Source organism: Chinchilla lanigera, unplaced genomic scaffold (genome assembly GCF_000276665.1).
Source record: "Chinchilla lanigera isolate Chin_1 unplaced genomic scaffold, ChiLan1.0 scaffold00007, whole genome shotgun sequence".
NCBI classification, from domain to species: domain Eukaryota; kingdom Metazoa; phylum Chordata; class Mammalia; order Rodentia; family Chinchillidae; genus Chinchilla; species Chinchilla lanigera.
In genome coordinates, this window is record NW_004955408.1 from 4,086,299 (window position 1) to 4,104,471 (window position 18,173).

At 38.6% G+C, this 18,173-nt stretch overlaps 1 protein-coding gene across 3 annotated transcripts in view; it reads right to left on the reverse strand.

Moving 5' to 3' along the window:
- Kif3a (kinesin family member 3A) overlaps positions 1 to 18,173 on the reverse strand; it is a 43,153-nt gene that overhangs the window by 13,476 nt on the left and 11,504 nt on the right. For 2 of the 3 annotated variants that reach the window (XM_005376107.2, XM_005376106.2), the window contains exons 3-9: positions 15,953 to 16,097; positions 15,738 to 15,822; positions 11,442 to 11,547; positions 8,564 to 8,703; positions 7,862 to 8,059; positions 7,402 to 7,576; positions 3,809 to 3,907 (exon numbers count right to left, since the gene is read on the reverse strand). In XM_005376107.2, the coding sequence (XP_005376164.1) occupies positions 3,809 to 3,907; positions 7,402 to 7,576; positions 7,862 to 8,059; positions 8,564 to 8,703; positions 11,442 to 11,547; positions 15,738 to 15,822; positions 15,953 to 16,097 (948 nt within the window). Of the gene's footprint in view, positions 1 to 1,803; positions 1,876 to 3,808; positions 3,908 to 7,401; positions 7,577 to 7,861; positions 8,060 to 8,563; positions 8,704 to 11,441; positions 11,548 to 15,737; positions 15,823 to 15,952; positions 16,098 to 18,173 lie in introns of all 3 variants that reach the window. The other variant, XM_005376105.2, reaches the window with a different exon arrangement.

The following is an 18,173-nucleotide window of genomic DNA, read 5'->3' on the forward strand; positions in this document are numbered from 1 at the left end:
GCACTGATTATTTGATTTTAATGAATTTAATGAAGTATGTTTAAAGACAGCAATTTCACAGTATACTTGATTTTCCAACTTGTAAGAATTTTTTTAAGGAAAAAAATCATTACAGAAAATGAAGTACACCTGTATAGTAACAAACTTACACTCAACCTATTAGTAAACTATTAAGGGTAATCATAATGATGACTCTATAGAAACAGATGACAACTGATGATTCAAGCAAGAGACACCTAAAAAAAGGCCATTCAGATTTTTTAAAGGAAGGACACATACACACAAATTACACGAGCAACCACATGCTGGGACAACATCTCTCCATTTCACCCACACCCCTATGTTACAACAACAAAATATTATGTGTTAGGTGTGCAAAAGGCAATTAAAACTTCAGTTGAAGAAAGTACAACTCATTAAAGAAAGTACAACTCACATCACTAAGAACTAAGATAAGTTGTAAAATAGAAAATTAAACTTTAACGCTTCCTCCTCAGATATTTCACAGTTTCTAATATAAAATTGTATTTCTATATGGTCTCTAAAGTAACTTCGTGTATTTTACAAATTATACTCTCAAGTTAACTTTTTTTTTTTTTTTTAAACAGTGTCTCATTATCTAGTTCAGGCTGGCCTTGAGCTCACTATGTAGCCCAGGCTGGCCTCAAACTTGCAGTGATCCTCCTGCCTCAGCCTCCCATGTACTGGGATTACAGGCGGGAGCCACTATGCACAGTATCTGAAACTCATTGTTTTGATAATTTGCTTAAAAATTATCAATAGACAACAAGAGTTTTGATATTCTTAGAACTCTTCCTCTAGAAACATAAACATAAACGTGTAGGAGCAGTAAGCAATTATTTTTGTTATTAATTGTGAAAAGGTAAGTACTGTATATAGATAATGCTTTAAAAGACAGTAAGCTGCAAACTGGTACAAGAAAGCAAGACCACCCCTTCCTTCTAAAAATAAAATACATACAGATAAAATTAAATACTACTCTTCAACTTAAATTAAGAAATTTTAAAAAAGGCGTTTAAGTTTGAAATAAATCTAGATAGACCCTGAATCAATTTTTTCATGTCATTCCAAATTCCCTAATCAGACCGTAGAAACTTCTTAAAATCAGGTAATTTAGAAATGGGGATAGATGTCCACTTGAAATAAAATACTACTCAATTTTTCTTCATTTTTTTTTGTTGTTTTTTGGTTTGTTTTTTTTTTTTGGTACTGGGAATCAAACCCAGGACCTTGCACTTGCCAGGCAGGTGCTGTGCTGCTGAGCTATATTCACTTCTTTTACACTTACACATTTTTCTTTATGTGTGAGCCTTCAATCTCAGGCTACTGCTGAGAACAGGACACCCCAATGTATAAATTGTTGATGACTGCATGACATGTTATAATGGGTACTGGTTTATGGCCAAATAGAATCTGCACTTTCAGAAATTTAAAACTTGTTACATGTCACTTCTACTGACAAGGACTAACATTTTCTAATGAAACAAAAAAAAGCACCGTAAGAATTATTCTCTTGCACAGCTTACTAGCTCTCTTTACATTATCTCAACTGCAAAAGCATGAATCTCTCTTCCATTGTCTCAAACATAAGCTAAACATATGTCTCAAACATATGTTTGAACGGTCATGGTTAACAGGAAGCAATGAGGGGGGAGGGTCATCACATGCTTTGTTCTACGTTCTCCAAGTAATGACGGGGAGCGGTGCAGCGTTTCTCAAACGAAGCCCATGGGTTATGGAAAAGCCAAAGCTCTGTGACAGAAGTTAAGAGCTACCACTCACTAGGCAAGACCTTATCCAGAGGTTTCTCTATGACAGAACATGTGGAGTCTGAACTACTGCTGCTGCTACTGCCTAAAAGACAAAGAAATAAGCCCAGCAGGCACCAAACAAAGAGTAAACAAGAAAATGAACACATACATTAAGGAAAATTCAGTTCCAGAGCAAGAATTTTAAAGGACAATCAAGTTTTGTATTAAAGAATCAAAACTTACTTTCCCTTAAGACCAGTCTTGGGAGTAGCCTAGCCAGTATTTTCTACTTCACAAAGCCGTTAAGGTGGAAGCACGAACTACATTTCTTTACAAACTTACTATGGACAAATTCCACCTCTCATCTAAAACGTAATCGTTCAGAGGGTTGAAAGGATGAAAATAAAAAGAAGTCATTTGGCAATGTTTGTCTATTTAAACTATTTAGTTTAGTAAGTTACAGGAACAAAGTTTTAAAACTTAAGTCCATATAAGGCTCCAGGGGTGATAAATCACCCCATATCACAGACAAGAGGGTATGTCTCCAATTTCCCTTTCTCCCCGCAAAATACCAAACTTTCAAATATAACTACGCCTGATTAAGGTTTGACAGCAAAACTGAAAAGGCTCACTGAAAAAACTGAAATTTCTAGCCTACAAGGAAGGTACAGTACTATTAAGTATTTTAATATATTAAACGATGGCATTTTCCTACTTAAAATTTTATTTTTAATGAACCTCTTATGTGCTCTGGCTTGGAAAAGAATAGTTTACTCTGAAAAACTTGGTGTGACAAGCATTTCCGCAGAAAAACAGATGTGGTGAGTATTTGGGCTCTGCAGACCACATGCTCTCACGAGGGAGCAGCCACGGACCCAGGGACACAGACGAGCATGGCTGTTCTGCTAACATTTTACCAACTAACACAGGCCGGCGGTATTATGCCAGCTCTCGCGCTCAATCATGCTTTTCCCGTCTTTTGAATTTACATAAAATTTAAATTTGGGATATCTGATCAAGCACCGATGGGTTTATTTTCAACAAGATCATTTCAATAAGACAAGCGAAATACGCACCAGCTTGAAAACAATGAACCACATTAATGGAAGAGAGTTCTGAAATAATTATTTGGGGTAAGAAGGTTTGAAACATAGGCCATTATAATATGTCTGTCTCTGTTGCACGCGCCCTCCACCCTTAGCGCAGTCTTACTCATGTTTAGTACCAGATACACCACGACAGAGTAAGGAGAGTACATCTTATAAAGAAAAATAACTTAAAAACCCTCACATGCATTTATTTATTTATTTATTTATTTATTTATTTATTTTTTGGTTTTTCTCCAGTACCGGGAACCGAACTCACGACCTTGCGCTTGCCAGGCAGGCGCTTTTGCCGCTGAGCTAAATCCCCAGCCCCTAAAGATTTAATTTTTTTTTTTTTTTGCAGTACTGGGGATCGAACTCAAAACCTTGTGCTTGCCAGGCAGGCGCTTATGCCACTGAGCTATATCCCCAGCCCCATGAATTTATTATTTAAAATTTCAATGACTTCTAAAAACTAACCTTGCTTCAGGAAAATGTCCATATTATCCTAATTTCCTAAAAATGTAGGCTTTTGTTGTTGTTGTTTTTTACGGTACTGGGAATCGAACTCGTGACCTTGTGCTTGCCAGGCAGGCGCTGTGCTGCTGAGCTAAATCCTAAAATGTAGGGTTTTGAACCCAAATGAAAGATCCTACATAAAACTAAAACCCCAAATGAATTTCAAAATGGTATATCCACTATCATAGATTTTTACAATTCTAAAAAACAAAAAAAGACTAGATAGCATAGTATTGTGAATCAGCTATAAATGGGAGATGAGGAGAAAAACTACACAGATAACGAGGTATAAGACATATACCCTCCTTTCTAATTGCTACGACAACTAAAGATGGCAAGTAAAAGGCATGCACTCTAGTGCCTAAGGCATGTGACAGCAGTAGGCAGCAATCCTTGTTAATCTGCACAATTAGAACCCTGAACGGTACTCACCTCTTCTCTTTTTCCTTTTCTCTCCATCTTCTCCAATCTCACCCTCTTCATCATCCTCTTCCTCTGACCCACTGATATCAGAGCCTGATATTTCTTCCCCTGGGGAATTTAATGCAATGATTTCTTAGTCTGTACCATGTCACTGGTGACGTAGGAAATGCTTATATCAATTTTCTCCATTACGTCTTGGTTGCCCCAAATATAAATTTAAATGCTATTTAACCGCTCCCAAAAATATATTGGATATGCTAAATAGTTAAGCTATACACAGAGATTTTATTTTTAAAGTCGGAAAGTAGAAGTTAAACTCTGTCTGAAGCAGGAGGATCACTGAGAGTTTGAGAGCCAGCCTGGGCTACAAAGTGAGTCCAAGGTCTGCCTGAACTGCATAGCAAGACCCTGCCTCAAAAAGACAAAAAAAAAAAAGTTAAACTCTGACCCAATTAAAATTGCAAACCATTATTTAAGTACAGCTATAAATATGTACAAAGATCGTGTATCAGAGTAATTAATTCAGTCTTTTCAAAATGTGATCATTCTGACAGAGCATTTTATTCTTATTTTACTTCAAGATTTTAAATAATTCATTCAACCAGTATCTTTTAAAGAGTTATAAGACTGTCACCTAACACCGTGATCTCATTTTTAGGACTGTATCACAAGAAATATTTCAAAAGTTGAGCTTACTGTACAAAGATAATGTTAACTATGTATTGACTTAAAGATAAAAAAAACCAATAAAAACGATGAAACTGTTAACACAGATTAGTGCTATATTAACTTCAAATTAGTCATTTAAAAATATCACTGTCCACAAGTGAAATGTGTAAGAAAACAAAGATAATTGGGGGAAAAAGAAAATACACACAAATCACAACCAGGCAACAGTTGTTCCTATAAACACAGATGCAGAGAGAACAGAGTCTTAGGCAAACAAATCACTAAAAACATTTTGTCCTTTTGGCTTGGAGACAGTGGTGGCAGCAACGAGCACGCAAACCTCGCACCCAAACCTGCTATCCACAGACACTCTGCAGTGAAGGGCCCAGGAGAAACAGATGCTTCTGCGGTCTCGGTGGGGAAGACACAACATTAGCTTAAAGCATGTGACCGTACCAGAAAGAAGAGAAGCGCTTCAAAGTACCCTGATGGCAGCATGCTGAGCAGTAACAGGGACAACCCGAAGAGGCTCCCGGGCCCACACCGGGACAATTTAAGCAACAAAATAAGTAATGATAGGATGGGGTTATAATGCATGGCCCAATAAATACTTGATTAAAGAAATAAACACAAGAAAAAAGACTCTGCTTCCTTACAATAGAATTCTAAACACTAAGCACCAAAGGAATGATGAGAATAGAAAAGTCGTCACAGAGCAAATGCCACAGAATTGTTACAGGCAAGAACCGCGGACAGAAGCTACTCCACAGGAGAAGTACGCTGAGAAACAAGCTCCGCAGTCTCAAACTACTGCCTCACAAACACACCAATTACAAACAGACAGGTAATAAAAAAATAACACACTCACAGTGGAGAAGCCTCGCCAAGCAACTACAAGAAAACTGTAGACAAACTCAGACTAAGGAACGTTCTACAAAGCACATGGGCAGTGCTCTTCGGAAGCACGGATCCAAAGGCCGAGGAGATGAAGAAGATGTGACAAAGAAACCCAATGTGTGACCCTGGATCGGGTCCTTGACTTGAAAAAGAAAAGAAAACTAGAAGGAAAACAGGCAAAATGTGAATGAAGTCTGTAGATTAGGCAATAAGTTTAATAGCAGAACTGCAGTCATGTAAGATTTTATATCAGCAGCAGCTGGGTGAAGGGTAGATAGGAACTCTCTGTACTATATAAATTTTCTCTAACCCTAAAATAATTTTAAAATAAAAAGGTTATAAAATCATTGTTTTAATGCTTTTGCTGACTTTTTATTGCTCAAGTGATCCACCCTATTAATGAGATCATAAAAACCAGAGCACAAAGTTATAAGACACAAATAAAATGAAATATGTTAAAAAATAGGACTGCTAAGTCACCCAGCAATTCTACTTCTGCTATATTCTCCAGTTTTAAAGCAAGAACAGGTGTTTGTACACCCACGTACACAGCAGTATTACTCACACAAGTCTCAAGGTAGAAGCAAGCCAAATGTCCGTGACAGGTGACTGGATGAACCAAATACAGGGCACACATACACTGAAATCTTTCAGCCTTAAAAAGGAAGGAAATTCTAACATGCTACGGTACGGGTGAACCTTGAAGGCTAGATTATTCTCTGTGAACGAGCGGGACAGAAGGACAAATACTGCACGACCTTACTCCTACGAGGTGCCCGGAGGATCAAGTTCACAGAAACAGGAAGTGCTGTTTCAAGGATGAGAGTGAGAAAGAAACGGGGAATTTGCATTTGACAAGGACAGAGTTGCTGTCTGAGAGGACGAAAAAGTTCTGAAGATGGAGATAGTGACGGCTGTGCAACAATGTAAATGTAACTTAATGCCACCGAACTATAAACTGTAGGATGGTAAATTTTGTTATATTACCACATAAGAATGCAAATAGCCGGGCGTGGTGGCTCACACCTATAATCCCAGCACTCAGGAAGCTGAGGCAGGAGGATCGCTGTGAGTTTGAGGCCAACCTGGGCTACAAAGTGAGTTCTAGGCCAGCCTGAATTGCATAGTGAAAAGACAAAAGAACCAAAAAAAAAAGAGTAAACAGGCAAAGAGTAAGCAGCAAAGGTAAGGCCTGCATTCAAGATCAACCTTATCTTTAAAACACACTGGCTATAAATACCACCTAGTGGTCACATTTAAAATACCAAACTTCATCATCTTTATTGCTTTTCCTCAACAATCTCACTCAAGTTCACTGAGTCAGCACCTGCTCCCAACATTCTTGACAGCGTTAGCTACCTGGATTTCAGCTCTGATCTCACCAGTTCCCCACAGAAGCAAGGGTGAAGTTCAAGGCCCTGCTTCCCCAGGGGCGCTGTGCCGTCAGAAGGGCCCTGTCTCCAGCGCACAAGCGCAGCGACTCTACAGTGCTAGGAAGCGAGGCCCCCTCATGAGTAAGAAGCCCAAATTTTCTAACTTTCTAGTATTCTGTTGCTAGAAAATAATTTCCAAAAACTCAAATTCAAATTTAACTATGAAAGCTTATTTTAAGGCCATGCAGTGCGTTTTTGCTTAGCCCAAGTTTTGTTTACCCATAAGCATGTGATGTCTTTTTTTACTTCGAACAACAGTGAGCTGATATTAGTCGCATAGCCAGAACTGTGGTCATTTTCACCTAAATATACACACAGCTGAATGTGCTTATACAAAGACCAAATTTCATTATTCCACAAGTGGTCATAGGAAATCTCCAAAAGGTCATGGGGATAAAGATGGTCCAATTAAAAAAAAAATACACAAATATGATACAATCTCACTTAACCTTAACATGCAAAGGCTTCAATGTAAGTACTAAGTTGCTTTCCAGACAGGTCTTTCAAATCTCAAAGCTGTAGGCTCAAAAACGGCTTAGTGGGTGGTTCTGTCAGAACACGTTTTTAGCCAGCATTCAGATCAGTATTCTGTGCCGAGGTTACCTTCTTCAAGTTTCTTCTTCAGCTCTTCTATTTCTTTCTGAAACTGACGAAGCAGAGCATCCTTGGGATCTTCATTAATTCTAGCTTTATTTTTAATATTCTTAGCACGGTTGGCGTACCGCAATGTGCTGATAGTCTCATCATAATTGTAATCTGCTGGCCCAATATTTGCACACTGTTGAATTAGAAATACAAATCATTTTACACTACTACTAATTCAAGCTGCTGTTACAAACATATCAGAACGGGTGTGTGAAGCACGTACGCACTTTGGCCTTCTTGAAATGACTGTCAATCACATGGGCTTCAAATGACAGACTGTGGATTAATAAACATGGCTGACTATAAAAAGATAACCACAAATCAAGAAAAGTAGAATAACTGATTTTTCAGTGTTACTCATGTCAACTATGGGCGTAAGTTGGAGTCTACTGCCTGATATGAGACAAGGCTCACTCACCATCATGGTTTTCGAGTTTCCGCCTAAAGAATCCTGAAGAAGACGAGTCAGCTTGGAGTTACGATATGGCACGTGAGTGCTTTTCCCATCCACCAAGGCAGAAATTACATTACCAAGTGTGGAGAGCGAAAGATTGATTTTTGTAGCTTCCTTTAGACGCTGTCCTGTAGCTCCAGTTTTTGCTTGTCTTTCTGAGCCCTAGCAATAAAGACATGAAAGTTAAGCTTAAAAAAAAAACAAAAAACAAACAAACAACAAAAAAAAAGACACAGAATATTCTTCCCGAGATTTTTTTTTTGTCTTTTTGAGACAGGGTTAACTGTGTAGTTCAGCTGACCTTGAACTCACTTTGTAGCCCAGGCTGGCCTCACCCTTGCAGCAACCCTCCTGCCTCAGCCTCCCAAGTGCTGGGATTTCAGGTGTGTGCCATCACATCCAGCCTCTTCCCAAGATTTAAAAAAATGCTTTAATAGTAAGTAAGCAGGGATGACAAGTAGGTGAGAAGAGATGAAGCAAGACTGAACATAGGGGGTCATTACACTATGCTATTTACTTTCACATACACTTGAAATGTTCCACAACGAATAATAACTTAAACACACATACGCAGCATCTTAAAGATCATATGTAAATCACATCTTTTCATTTTAATTTGTCTTCACTTGTGAGCGAAAGCTCCTCCTTTAGCGCCCTGCTACTTACGGCCAGATCCACAAGATGCAGCTTCCCCATCCGGACGTGCATGTTCCCGTCCACGCCCTTCTCACTGCACTCGATGGTGATGGTGAAGATGGCGTGGGAGCGCGAGCTGTGCTCGTTCATGTTGGTGGCGCCCACGGAGCCTTGAACAAGGGCAGGGTTAGGATCATACAGGAAGTGCCCCGATAATGAGCAAGTACCCAGAATAGCTTTCACGCTAATTCCATCACAAGCAAATGGCAGAGAGCACGCCTAAGCCACAGAAGTGCTGACGTGTACACAGCCATTACATGATGATTTTCTTATCATGTATGTTAAGAACGTTTTCATATGAAAGATATACTTTTAGCAGAGTAGAGTTTCAGCACCAAATACTGCTCACGGTGAAGCATGTATTTGGGTGTGGTGCTGCACACCACAGTCCCGCTACTCGGGAGGCTGAGGGAGGAGGATCTATTAAGCACCACACTTCAAGACCAGCCTATGCAATAAAAAATACAAATAAACAATAAAATCACACTCAGGAAAGAACCACATGTTAAATAACTGGAGACATTACTGCGGACTCTGCTGTCTCTAAAGAGAATTATCTTCTGGGACCCTAAGCCAGAGACATACTCAAACAGACAAAATACTCAGTGCAGCCGTGTCTGCAACAGTGAGAGACCAGGAACGACGGACAGGAAGGGCTGATCGGCTACAGAACAGTCGCATCAGCAGTCACTTTTTGAATGGGTAGGTCTCTATCAAATAACTTGCAAAGCCGCTTTACCGCACATGAGTTTTTAAAAAGCCAAGTCAGACGGGGTTATACTGTGTATACTGTATAGCATACCCCATTTCTGTAAAATAAAAATATTCATGTAAAAATACTAAGATTTGTGTAAGCAATCTCTTACTTATAAGAGGCACGTGCTTAGTTTTTCTTAAATTCTGAAGTACTTTAAAAGCATTAATTTTACCCAAAGCCAAAACTGTCTTCCTACTGTACATTCATGCAGAACTTTTCAATGCATGCTTTAATTTTCCAGTTTAGACATTAAAAGTATATTCTTTATTAGCATGCAACTATTAAGAAGTCATGTGACCTTAATGTAAGTTGTACTGATAAACTAAAGCCCAATGAAAAAAGGTAAATGGAAAATGAGTGGGTGAACAAATAAACTATATAGATGTGAGGTGATAGATATGAATCACCTTGATCTGATCATACACATGTACTAAAATGTCACACTGCATTTCATAACCACGTACAATCACTATGTGCCAATAAAAAACAAAAATACATTTAAAAAACACTTTACTGTGAAAGAAATATGAAGTTTTAGTTCATGATGTGCATGCTGTAACATTCAGAGAAAAGTGTATTGACTTTTTGGAATTTTTGTTTTGTTTTGGTTTGGTTTGGTTCAGTCTTTTAGGACGGGGTCTTGCTAAGCAGTCTAGCCTGGCCTCAACCTTGTGGTGATCCTCCCGCCTCAGAAGGCTGAGAGCCAGGATTACAGGTGTGCACCACCACTCCTGGTGCACTTTACTTATGAAGTATGGAAGATGACAATGCAGAGGAGGAAATGGTGGGTACACGTGTAAGAAAGCAAGGAGAGGGCCAGGGATATAGCTCCGGGGCACAGGGCCTGCCTGCAACACACAGTCCTGAGTTCAATTCTTGGTACAAAAAAAAAAAAAAAAAGGAGAAAGTTTTGTGCTAATATTGATTGGACAATATTTCTCTCCTATATCTTGTACTCTGAATAACTACTATGAAGATAACAATATGCAGTGTACTGATTATTGCTACTGTCCTACTAGCATGTTTTGAAAGTATGTTTTATTTGTTTCTTTTTCTCTTTAAAATTAAAGACAGCAAGGAGAGTAATATATTCATGGTAGACTCATAACAATGCTGACTGTAGAAATGTTGAACTTGCCTGTATGTTTGAAAATGTTCATAATGAACATTTTGGCAAAATTAAAACGGAATAGTTGAAGACCTAAAACAATTACTAAAAGAAACACAGTGATTTAAGATTCCATACTATACTTTTTAGTTCTTTTAAATAAAATGATGAATCTTTCCCCCAAACTATGGAGAGCTATGAAAATTTGATACCAGTTGAAACACATACATGTTCCCACAGACTATTAGGTCTTGTTTTATCTTCTGGGGTTTTTTCCCTTCAGCATTATCGCCTATGTGTACGGTATTTTGTACTGTAATTATAGAACTACTAATGATTATTTAGATTGTTTATATTTGAAAATATCTTTCTAAAATATCTATCTATAATTGGAAACAATAGGCCAAAAGAAATGTATTTTTAAAATGTCCACAGATATGACCATTAAAGATGCTGTACCAAGGGGCTGGGGATTTAGCTCAGCGGCAAAAGCGCCGCCTGGCAAGCGCAAGGTCGTGAGTTCGGTTCCCGGTACCGGAGAAAAACCAAAAAATTTTAAAAAATTAAAAAATAAAAAAAATAAAAAAAAATAAAGATGCTGTACCAATCTCCATTCCTATCCCAGAACATGTATCTTCGAAGAAAAAAGGAATCTGGGGATCCTTTATCCAACTTGGTGGGTGACGTATTTCCCATTGTTTTAATTTGTATTCTCCTGATTGCTTGTAAAGTTAATATCCTTATTATACATATGTAGCTATAGGAGAGTTGCAAAGTCACCATTATTAAAAAGAAATAAAAATTTTGGTCAGCATAGAAAACAATCTTGGTTTACCTTTTATTCATATATGTATCTTTACATAGTAAAGAGTCAAAGAAAGATTTTCAAGGAAACTAAAAATCCAAAATCTATAGGGCAAAGTGCCACACTAGCATTGTTTTTCAACCAGCCTACTCAACATCACGATTATTACTATACTTACGATTTTTGTGGCCTAGCGTCATAATTCTATCCATATCATCAGCATTATTTACCACATAAGCTGATAAATCTTTGATATAAACTCCCACGTCAGGTCTTTCTTTAACCTAAAATAAGTAAGTAAATAAATAAATACATACATACGTATGTACGTGCATACTTTACACTTACATCCGTGATGCATCCATAATTATGCACTGAACGCTTACTGTGAGTTTGGTACTCTATAAGACAGCGAGGTTATGGATATGAACAAGATATCCAGGCCGGTTGCTCATGGAGCAAAATTGGTAAGATGAACAGACAAATTATTATATATGAAAATATTTTATTTCAGCTGTGATGATGCTATAAAGACAAAACACGAGACAGCATGGGAATATATTACAGACTCTAAGGCAGTGAAGGGGACAGGATAAACAACCACAAGATGATGTTTCAACTAAAACCTGAAGAAGAAATAGGAGGTAGATTGCCTAGTTCAGGGTAGGGAGGACAGGAAAATGTGCAACAATCCTAATGGGTGGAGGACCTAGGCACTTACAAGAAATAAAACCAAACAAAAGAGAGCGTAGCTGGAAAAACAAACAAGGTGTTGGCTGCAGAGACAGGCAGGGACAAGACTAAGAAGAGGCCTCAGCCTTTATGGTAATGGCAATTTGAAGCCACTGGAAAATTTCAAGCAGTCAAATGTAACAAGCTGTGGTTTTCATGTAAAAGCAACATCTTTCTAGGAGTTACTTTTGCCAAATTTGACAAACGTATTTGGGACAGAATTACCTAAAATACAGATACTGTATACACAAAATTCACTTTGGAGGGCCCTAGGAGAAACCTGGCAACAGAATAAAGTGAAACTGAGGCAGACGTCTATGGCTGCCAGTGGGGAAAGCCATTCCGCTGGTATTAACTCACTGACAGAGACAAAAATGTGTGGAGCAACTCCAGGGGCAGAAGTTACAAAGATGGACATTCCAAATTGCAGGTGTTTATTTTGAATCTAGTTGGGGTTTTTCTGTGTCTTTTTTATAACAATTTTTAAGGTTTATTAACTACTAAAAATTATCCTTTTTCTATCATGAGATATAAATTAAACCCCAGTTTTATTAGCAGTGAAAAAGAGTGTGGTCGCCATAAGCCACTGGGCTTCAAACTGTGCTCCGAGGGGCACCAAGGGTCACGGTGACACTGAAGCGGCCCTGGGGGATCCAGAGGTCTCTGGGTCAAGACAACCTCTAAGGAGTGGCACATTTCCATCTGTTTGAGTGTGCCTCTTCTGTGTCAGGTGTGGACTGATAAAGGTGTTCAAATACCTTAAATCTTTTTTTTTTTTTTTCCAGTCTTTTTGAGACAGGGTCTCGCTATGTAGTTCAGGCTGGCCTTGAGCTCACTTTGTAGCCCAGGCTGGTCTCGAACTTGCAATGATCCCCCTGCCTCAGCCTCCAGAGTGCTGGGATTACAGGTGTGCGCCACCATGCCCGGCCTAAATCTTTTTAAAGGTTTAAAAATAATCAGTTTCTATCCATACTTCTCCAAAGGGTGTGAAGGGTACTACGGTAGATGACAATGTGTACATTTCTAATATGGTAAACTGAAATTTCTTTTACAGAAATAAGAAAATCATGCATTTGGTTGCCACAGCAATGAAAAATGGCTACAAAGTTTTTAAGCACCTTTCACTTTGTGTTCATCTCACTGCCCACTGGAAACAAGTATTTTTCAAACTAGCCTCTGTCTGTGAATTACCCTCTACCAACTCTAAAGTTCTTTTATATACTAATTTAAAATTGAATGAATAAGTATATATAAATGATTAGATATAAAATAGGAATAAATACAACATTCTAAATCTGTAAAGTTAAGACAGCTAGGGGGCAATGCTACTAGAGAAACTTTATCATGGGCTGGGGGTATAGCTCAGTGGTACAGTGTGTGCTTAGCATGCACAAAGCCCCAGGTTTCATCCACAACACCAAAAACAAGCCTTTGTATCATAAGTCATCAACTGAGTTTTTATAATATAAATATAGTTTATACCACTGAAACAATGCCTCTTAATGAAGGCCGGTACCCACATCCAGGATGTTCTAGAAATCTGTGGGGGGGTTCTGGTTCACTGAAAAAACGGTTAGCACTTAGAGGCAGGGACCAAGATAGTAAAAATCCTGAGTATTACCTGAAGCAGAATGTTCAAACAATGTTTGATATCCTACGAGATATCCGCATAGGTTAAAAAAACTACTCATAATTATGAATCTAAGACCCAGATAATTCATCTATATATAGCTTTACAGACAAAGTGCTTTCCCATGGTAACAGTAACAATGACAACATAATATGGTAGTAAAGGAAAACTGAGGAAAGAACTGTATTTTTCTCAGAACTTTAGTAAAAGACCACGTCACTAACAATAACACCAATCAACACCAATGTGCCCGTGACATTCTGCATCTGCAGTGACTGCAGTCACAGTGACTGTACATGCCTCTAACCATTTTACTATGTCATCTACTGTGTCCCACCTAAACAGTGACACACTAAGCACAAGCTCCCTCCTCCCCCGCCACAGGGACCGCAGCCAGGCAGCACTGAGCTACTACTTCCCCAGACTTGTATTTTTAGTCTGAGACAGAATCTCACCAAAGTACACAGGCTGGCCTCAGATGTTCCACCCTCCTGCCTCAACTTCTCTGTGCATGGCTGCGTTTTATTTTTTAATTACTGTTACTGTCCTTTATATTTTAGCAGAGCAGTGTATAGATTTTTAAAATTATGTGTGTAAATTTAATCACCTAAGAATTTCATATCAGAATAGTCAAAAGGATATTATAAAATGTTATGAAAAGGAACACTGGGTCTAATAGGGTTCAGAAAAATTATCAAGAATGTTCCCCCTCAGATTTAGCTCAGCGGCAAAAGCACCTGCCTGGCAAGTAAGTGCAAGGTCGTGAGTTCGGTTCCTGGTACCGGAGAAAAACCAAAAAAAAAATAAAATAAAAAAATAATGTTCCCCCTCGATAGATGAGGGATATAGCTCAGTGGTGCAGCACCTGCCTGGCAAGTGTGAGGTCCTGAGTTAGATTCCCAGTACCAAAAAAAAGAAGAAAAACATACTTCCCTCAGGAGGCTGAGGCAGGAGGATCACGGAGAGTTCAAGGCTGGCCTAGACTACATAATAAGTTCAAGCCCAGCCTGAACTACAGAGCGAGACTGTCTCTAAAAAAACCAAAAAAGGAATGCTCCCCCTAAAATATGCTCCTGAGAATAAATCTGATCTCTGAGTACAAAAATAGAAATATTCTTTCTAAATGATTTTTCTCTAAGAATCTGCATAATAAAACAAATTTTTAGGAGGTAAAGACAGACTTAACAAAGTATCCATCAAAACTAAAGAGAACAACCAGCAACAAAAAGTTGTTTCTACATTTGGTATGTACTTGTAATCACTGCAGAACACACCTTCACTATTTGGTAAGCACGGACAATCCCTAATGCTGTAATACACTGTTCCAAAACTCCATCTATATAAACTTTTTTTAAAAAGGTAGTATTTACTGATTATTAAATTATGTGTAAGGAATTCATTTAAACACTGCTTAAATTTGTTAAAATTGGCAATAATCCAATGAGGTAGACACTGTTATTGTTTCCATTTTCATGTGATGAAACTGAAGCTCACAGAGGTTAATTCAGAGGCTAAGAAACCAAGATCAGAGCCAGAATCCAGGGTCCGGTGGCAGGACCCCACAAACCTCTTTTCAACCCGGACTGACTGCTGTCCACTTGCCACATGTGAGTGAACCCCTCCACACTGCAGTGCCACATCAGAGAACATGAACTCCGGGGAGTAGGAGGTGAAATAAGGAACAGCTGCCACGCACTGCGCTGAGCGCCTACACCACGCTGCGGGAGCTCAGTCATGTGGGCTGCTACCGATCTACAGACGTTCTATACAACCCTGAAACGGTGGCTACTCTCATTCTGTATTCTATTCCGTCATTCTACACACGTTACTCTCCTCTAATTATTTTAATGACAATACAACGCCAGTCAAAATTCCCATACTAATATTCTAAAGGCTAATCTTTCCTTGTTGTTTGTCAATGTTAAGAACTGGCAATATCTACCACATCTGCCAATCATTTACCACCTGACTCAGCAGTCTTGCTTCAGTAGTTATAACAAGTAAAAGTAACGAGGTTATTTCAAATATTAAAAATACCTCTTGTACAAAAAGGACCTTACTGTGGTAAATAGTCTACCGCGTAGCAAGTACTCCAATTTCAGTGACCCTTACCTCTAACCTCTGTGTCTGGTCCTTGCCCAAAAGGTCACGAACTTCTTCATTATATATTTCTAAATATGACACTCGAACCAAAAATCTAGAAACAAAACAGTTTTAGTACAAATAAAGCAGTAAAATATTTATGTTTTTAAAAGTTCACAAAAGGTGTATCTATATAGTTTTCCTATGTTTATACTTTTCAATATTAGAAAATAATTGTCTTTTACCTTGTATCACCCTCTGCTTTTGCAATATGACCAAATATGTGAGCAAATGAATTGGGAATAATTCCTCTAAGTTCAGGAACAGCTCGGACACCTTCCATCGTAAAAGTTTTGCCTGTTCCAGTTTGACCATATGCAAAAATAGTCCCTGAAAATGATGAAGAGAATTGGTCACTTTTTAGAGTTTAATGCTACAAAGTAAGAGTTCTTACAATAAATCCCTTTGACATTGTAATATAATTTATTCCTGGGATTCAAAGATCATTCTACTATAAATTTTACCTTTATTATCCAAATGTATAACACTACTCTGTGATACATAAACAAAGCACTGCTATAGCCCCAAAGTCCATGCTAGTCCTAGTTGTCAATTAGAAAGTACTGTATCCCAAGCCCTAAACGCAGTATCTTGCCATAAAGCTAATTACAAGAAATGTCTTGCATATATTAATTGCTTACTGTGGACGTTAAACTGTAGAAGTATAGGGTAAGAATGCAGCTGAAAGACCTAATTCTGAAAACTTACGGGCCACTTTTTGGCCACTCGGCCTCGCACAAGTTAGCTGCCCAGAGCTCGTCTCCTCAGTGGTAGCGCTCTGCTCCACAAAAGAACCAAAAGGAAGTTTACTTCAAGCGACCAACACCAGGTCTGGCAGGGAGTACCAGTACATGACAGCTTTTCTGCCCTAAAGTAAGTTTGTTTAGAAACATTTTTTAAAGTAATAGTTTCAGGAGCCATTCATTAAGAGTGACAATACAATTACTACAAGTAATCTCAGAGACAATTTAAACTTTCTAAACACCCAGATCCCTTATCTGACAAATACTGACCACGGTTCTGGTCTGGCATTGTGCAGGTACTCCAGGCAGACTGACAAGGCAGACAGAACCCATAATTTTAGGCTGGGTGTGATCTTGGGGAGAGGTGGCTCTGGACGGGAGAAGGGACGTAATCAGCAGGCTGGCTGGGGAGGGGGAGGAAAGGGCGGGACGACTTTCCTGAAGATGTGCGTTGTGAGATAAGGTCTGAAATCCGAAAAAGAATCAGATAGGAACAGACAGCAAAAGAGAAGAAAGAGAACTAATGTTCTGAGCAACAGAATGAGGTCAGAAAGGAAGAAACGGACAGAAAAGGAAGGTAGGCGGAGAGAAAGCTAAAGAAACCGGCAGGGCCCTAATGCACTGGGTCATGATGACCATGTTAGTTTTGGGTCTTACAAGCAAGTGAAGCCACAGAATGATCTTTCTGTCAGAGCAGTGGCACCGTGCTCACTATGGCTACATCACCGGTAAGGAAAGCAAGCAAGGGCAGACGTGGAAAAACCAGGTACAGCGCAGAGCGGTCGGCCAAGACAACACAGTACAAGAGGCCCTTGGCCCTGGGGTGTGAGCCGTACCTGGCAGATACTCCTGCACTAGGAACAGCCTACCAGTTAGTAAGTGACATCATCACTCTCAGACTCTTTTGTAAAAATAATCACACCACAAACCATATTTTACACATAGAGATTTTTTAAAACTTCCAATTTCTTTTAAATGGCTAAGTATTTCAGTCTCTGCCATGAAGAATAGAATTTACTACGTTCAAAGTAGCCAAAACATTATGAACTCATAGAAACACAATGAATTATTAAACAATAAGCTGTCTAATGACAGCAACTATTTACTGGCCATTCTCTATGTGCCAGGCCAAGCACTTTATATGCATTCTTATTTCATTTTCACCCAAGCCCTAGAAGGGAGGCACAATTTATTACTACACAATTACTCCCAGAATTTATTTAGGAAAATAGAGGTATATGCTGGGTAATGTGCTCAATGCCACACATGGTAGATACAAAATCTTAACACAATCCATCAAGCTCTGAGCCTATATATTTTTTAACCAGTATGCAACTGCCAAAGAAAATTTTAATTCAAAATTAGTTCCTAATTCAATTTCCATGAGTGCATTAAATTCATGAAGATTACAAATTTTTTAAAGACAATAATCTATACTTTTAGACCTGAGAAAAGCCAACCAGGGGTCCCTAACACTGAGAGAATTTTAGCTAACAAGACATTTCAGAGGTAAGATTCAAATTTTCTGGTTTTTAAATGTCAAACAATTATAATGCTATATAGTTTCCTTCAACATGAACTTCTCTTAAAATATTATTTTTAAAAATTTAAAATAGGGGCTGGGGATTTAGCTCAGCAGCACAGCACCTGCCTGGCAAGCACA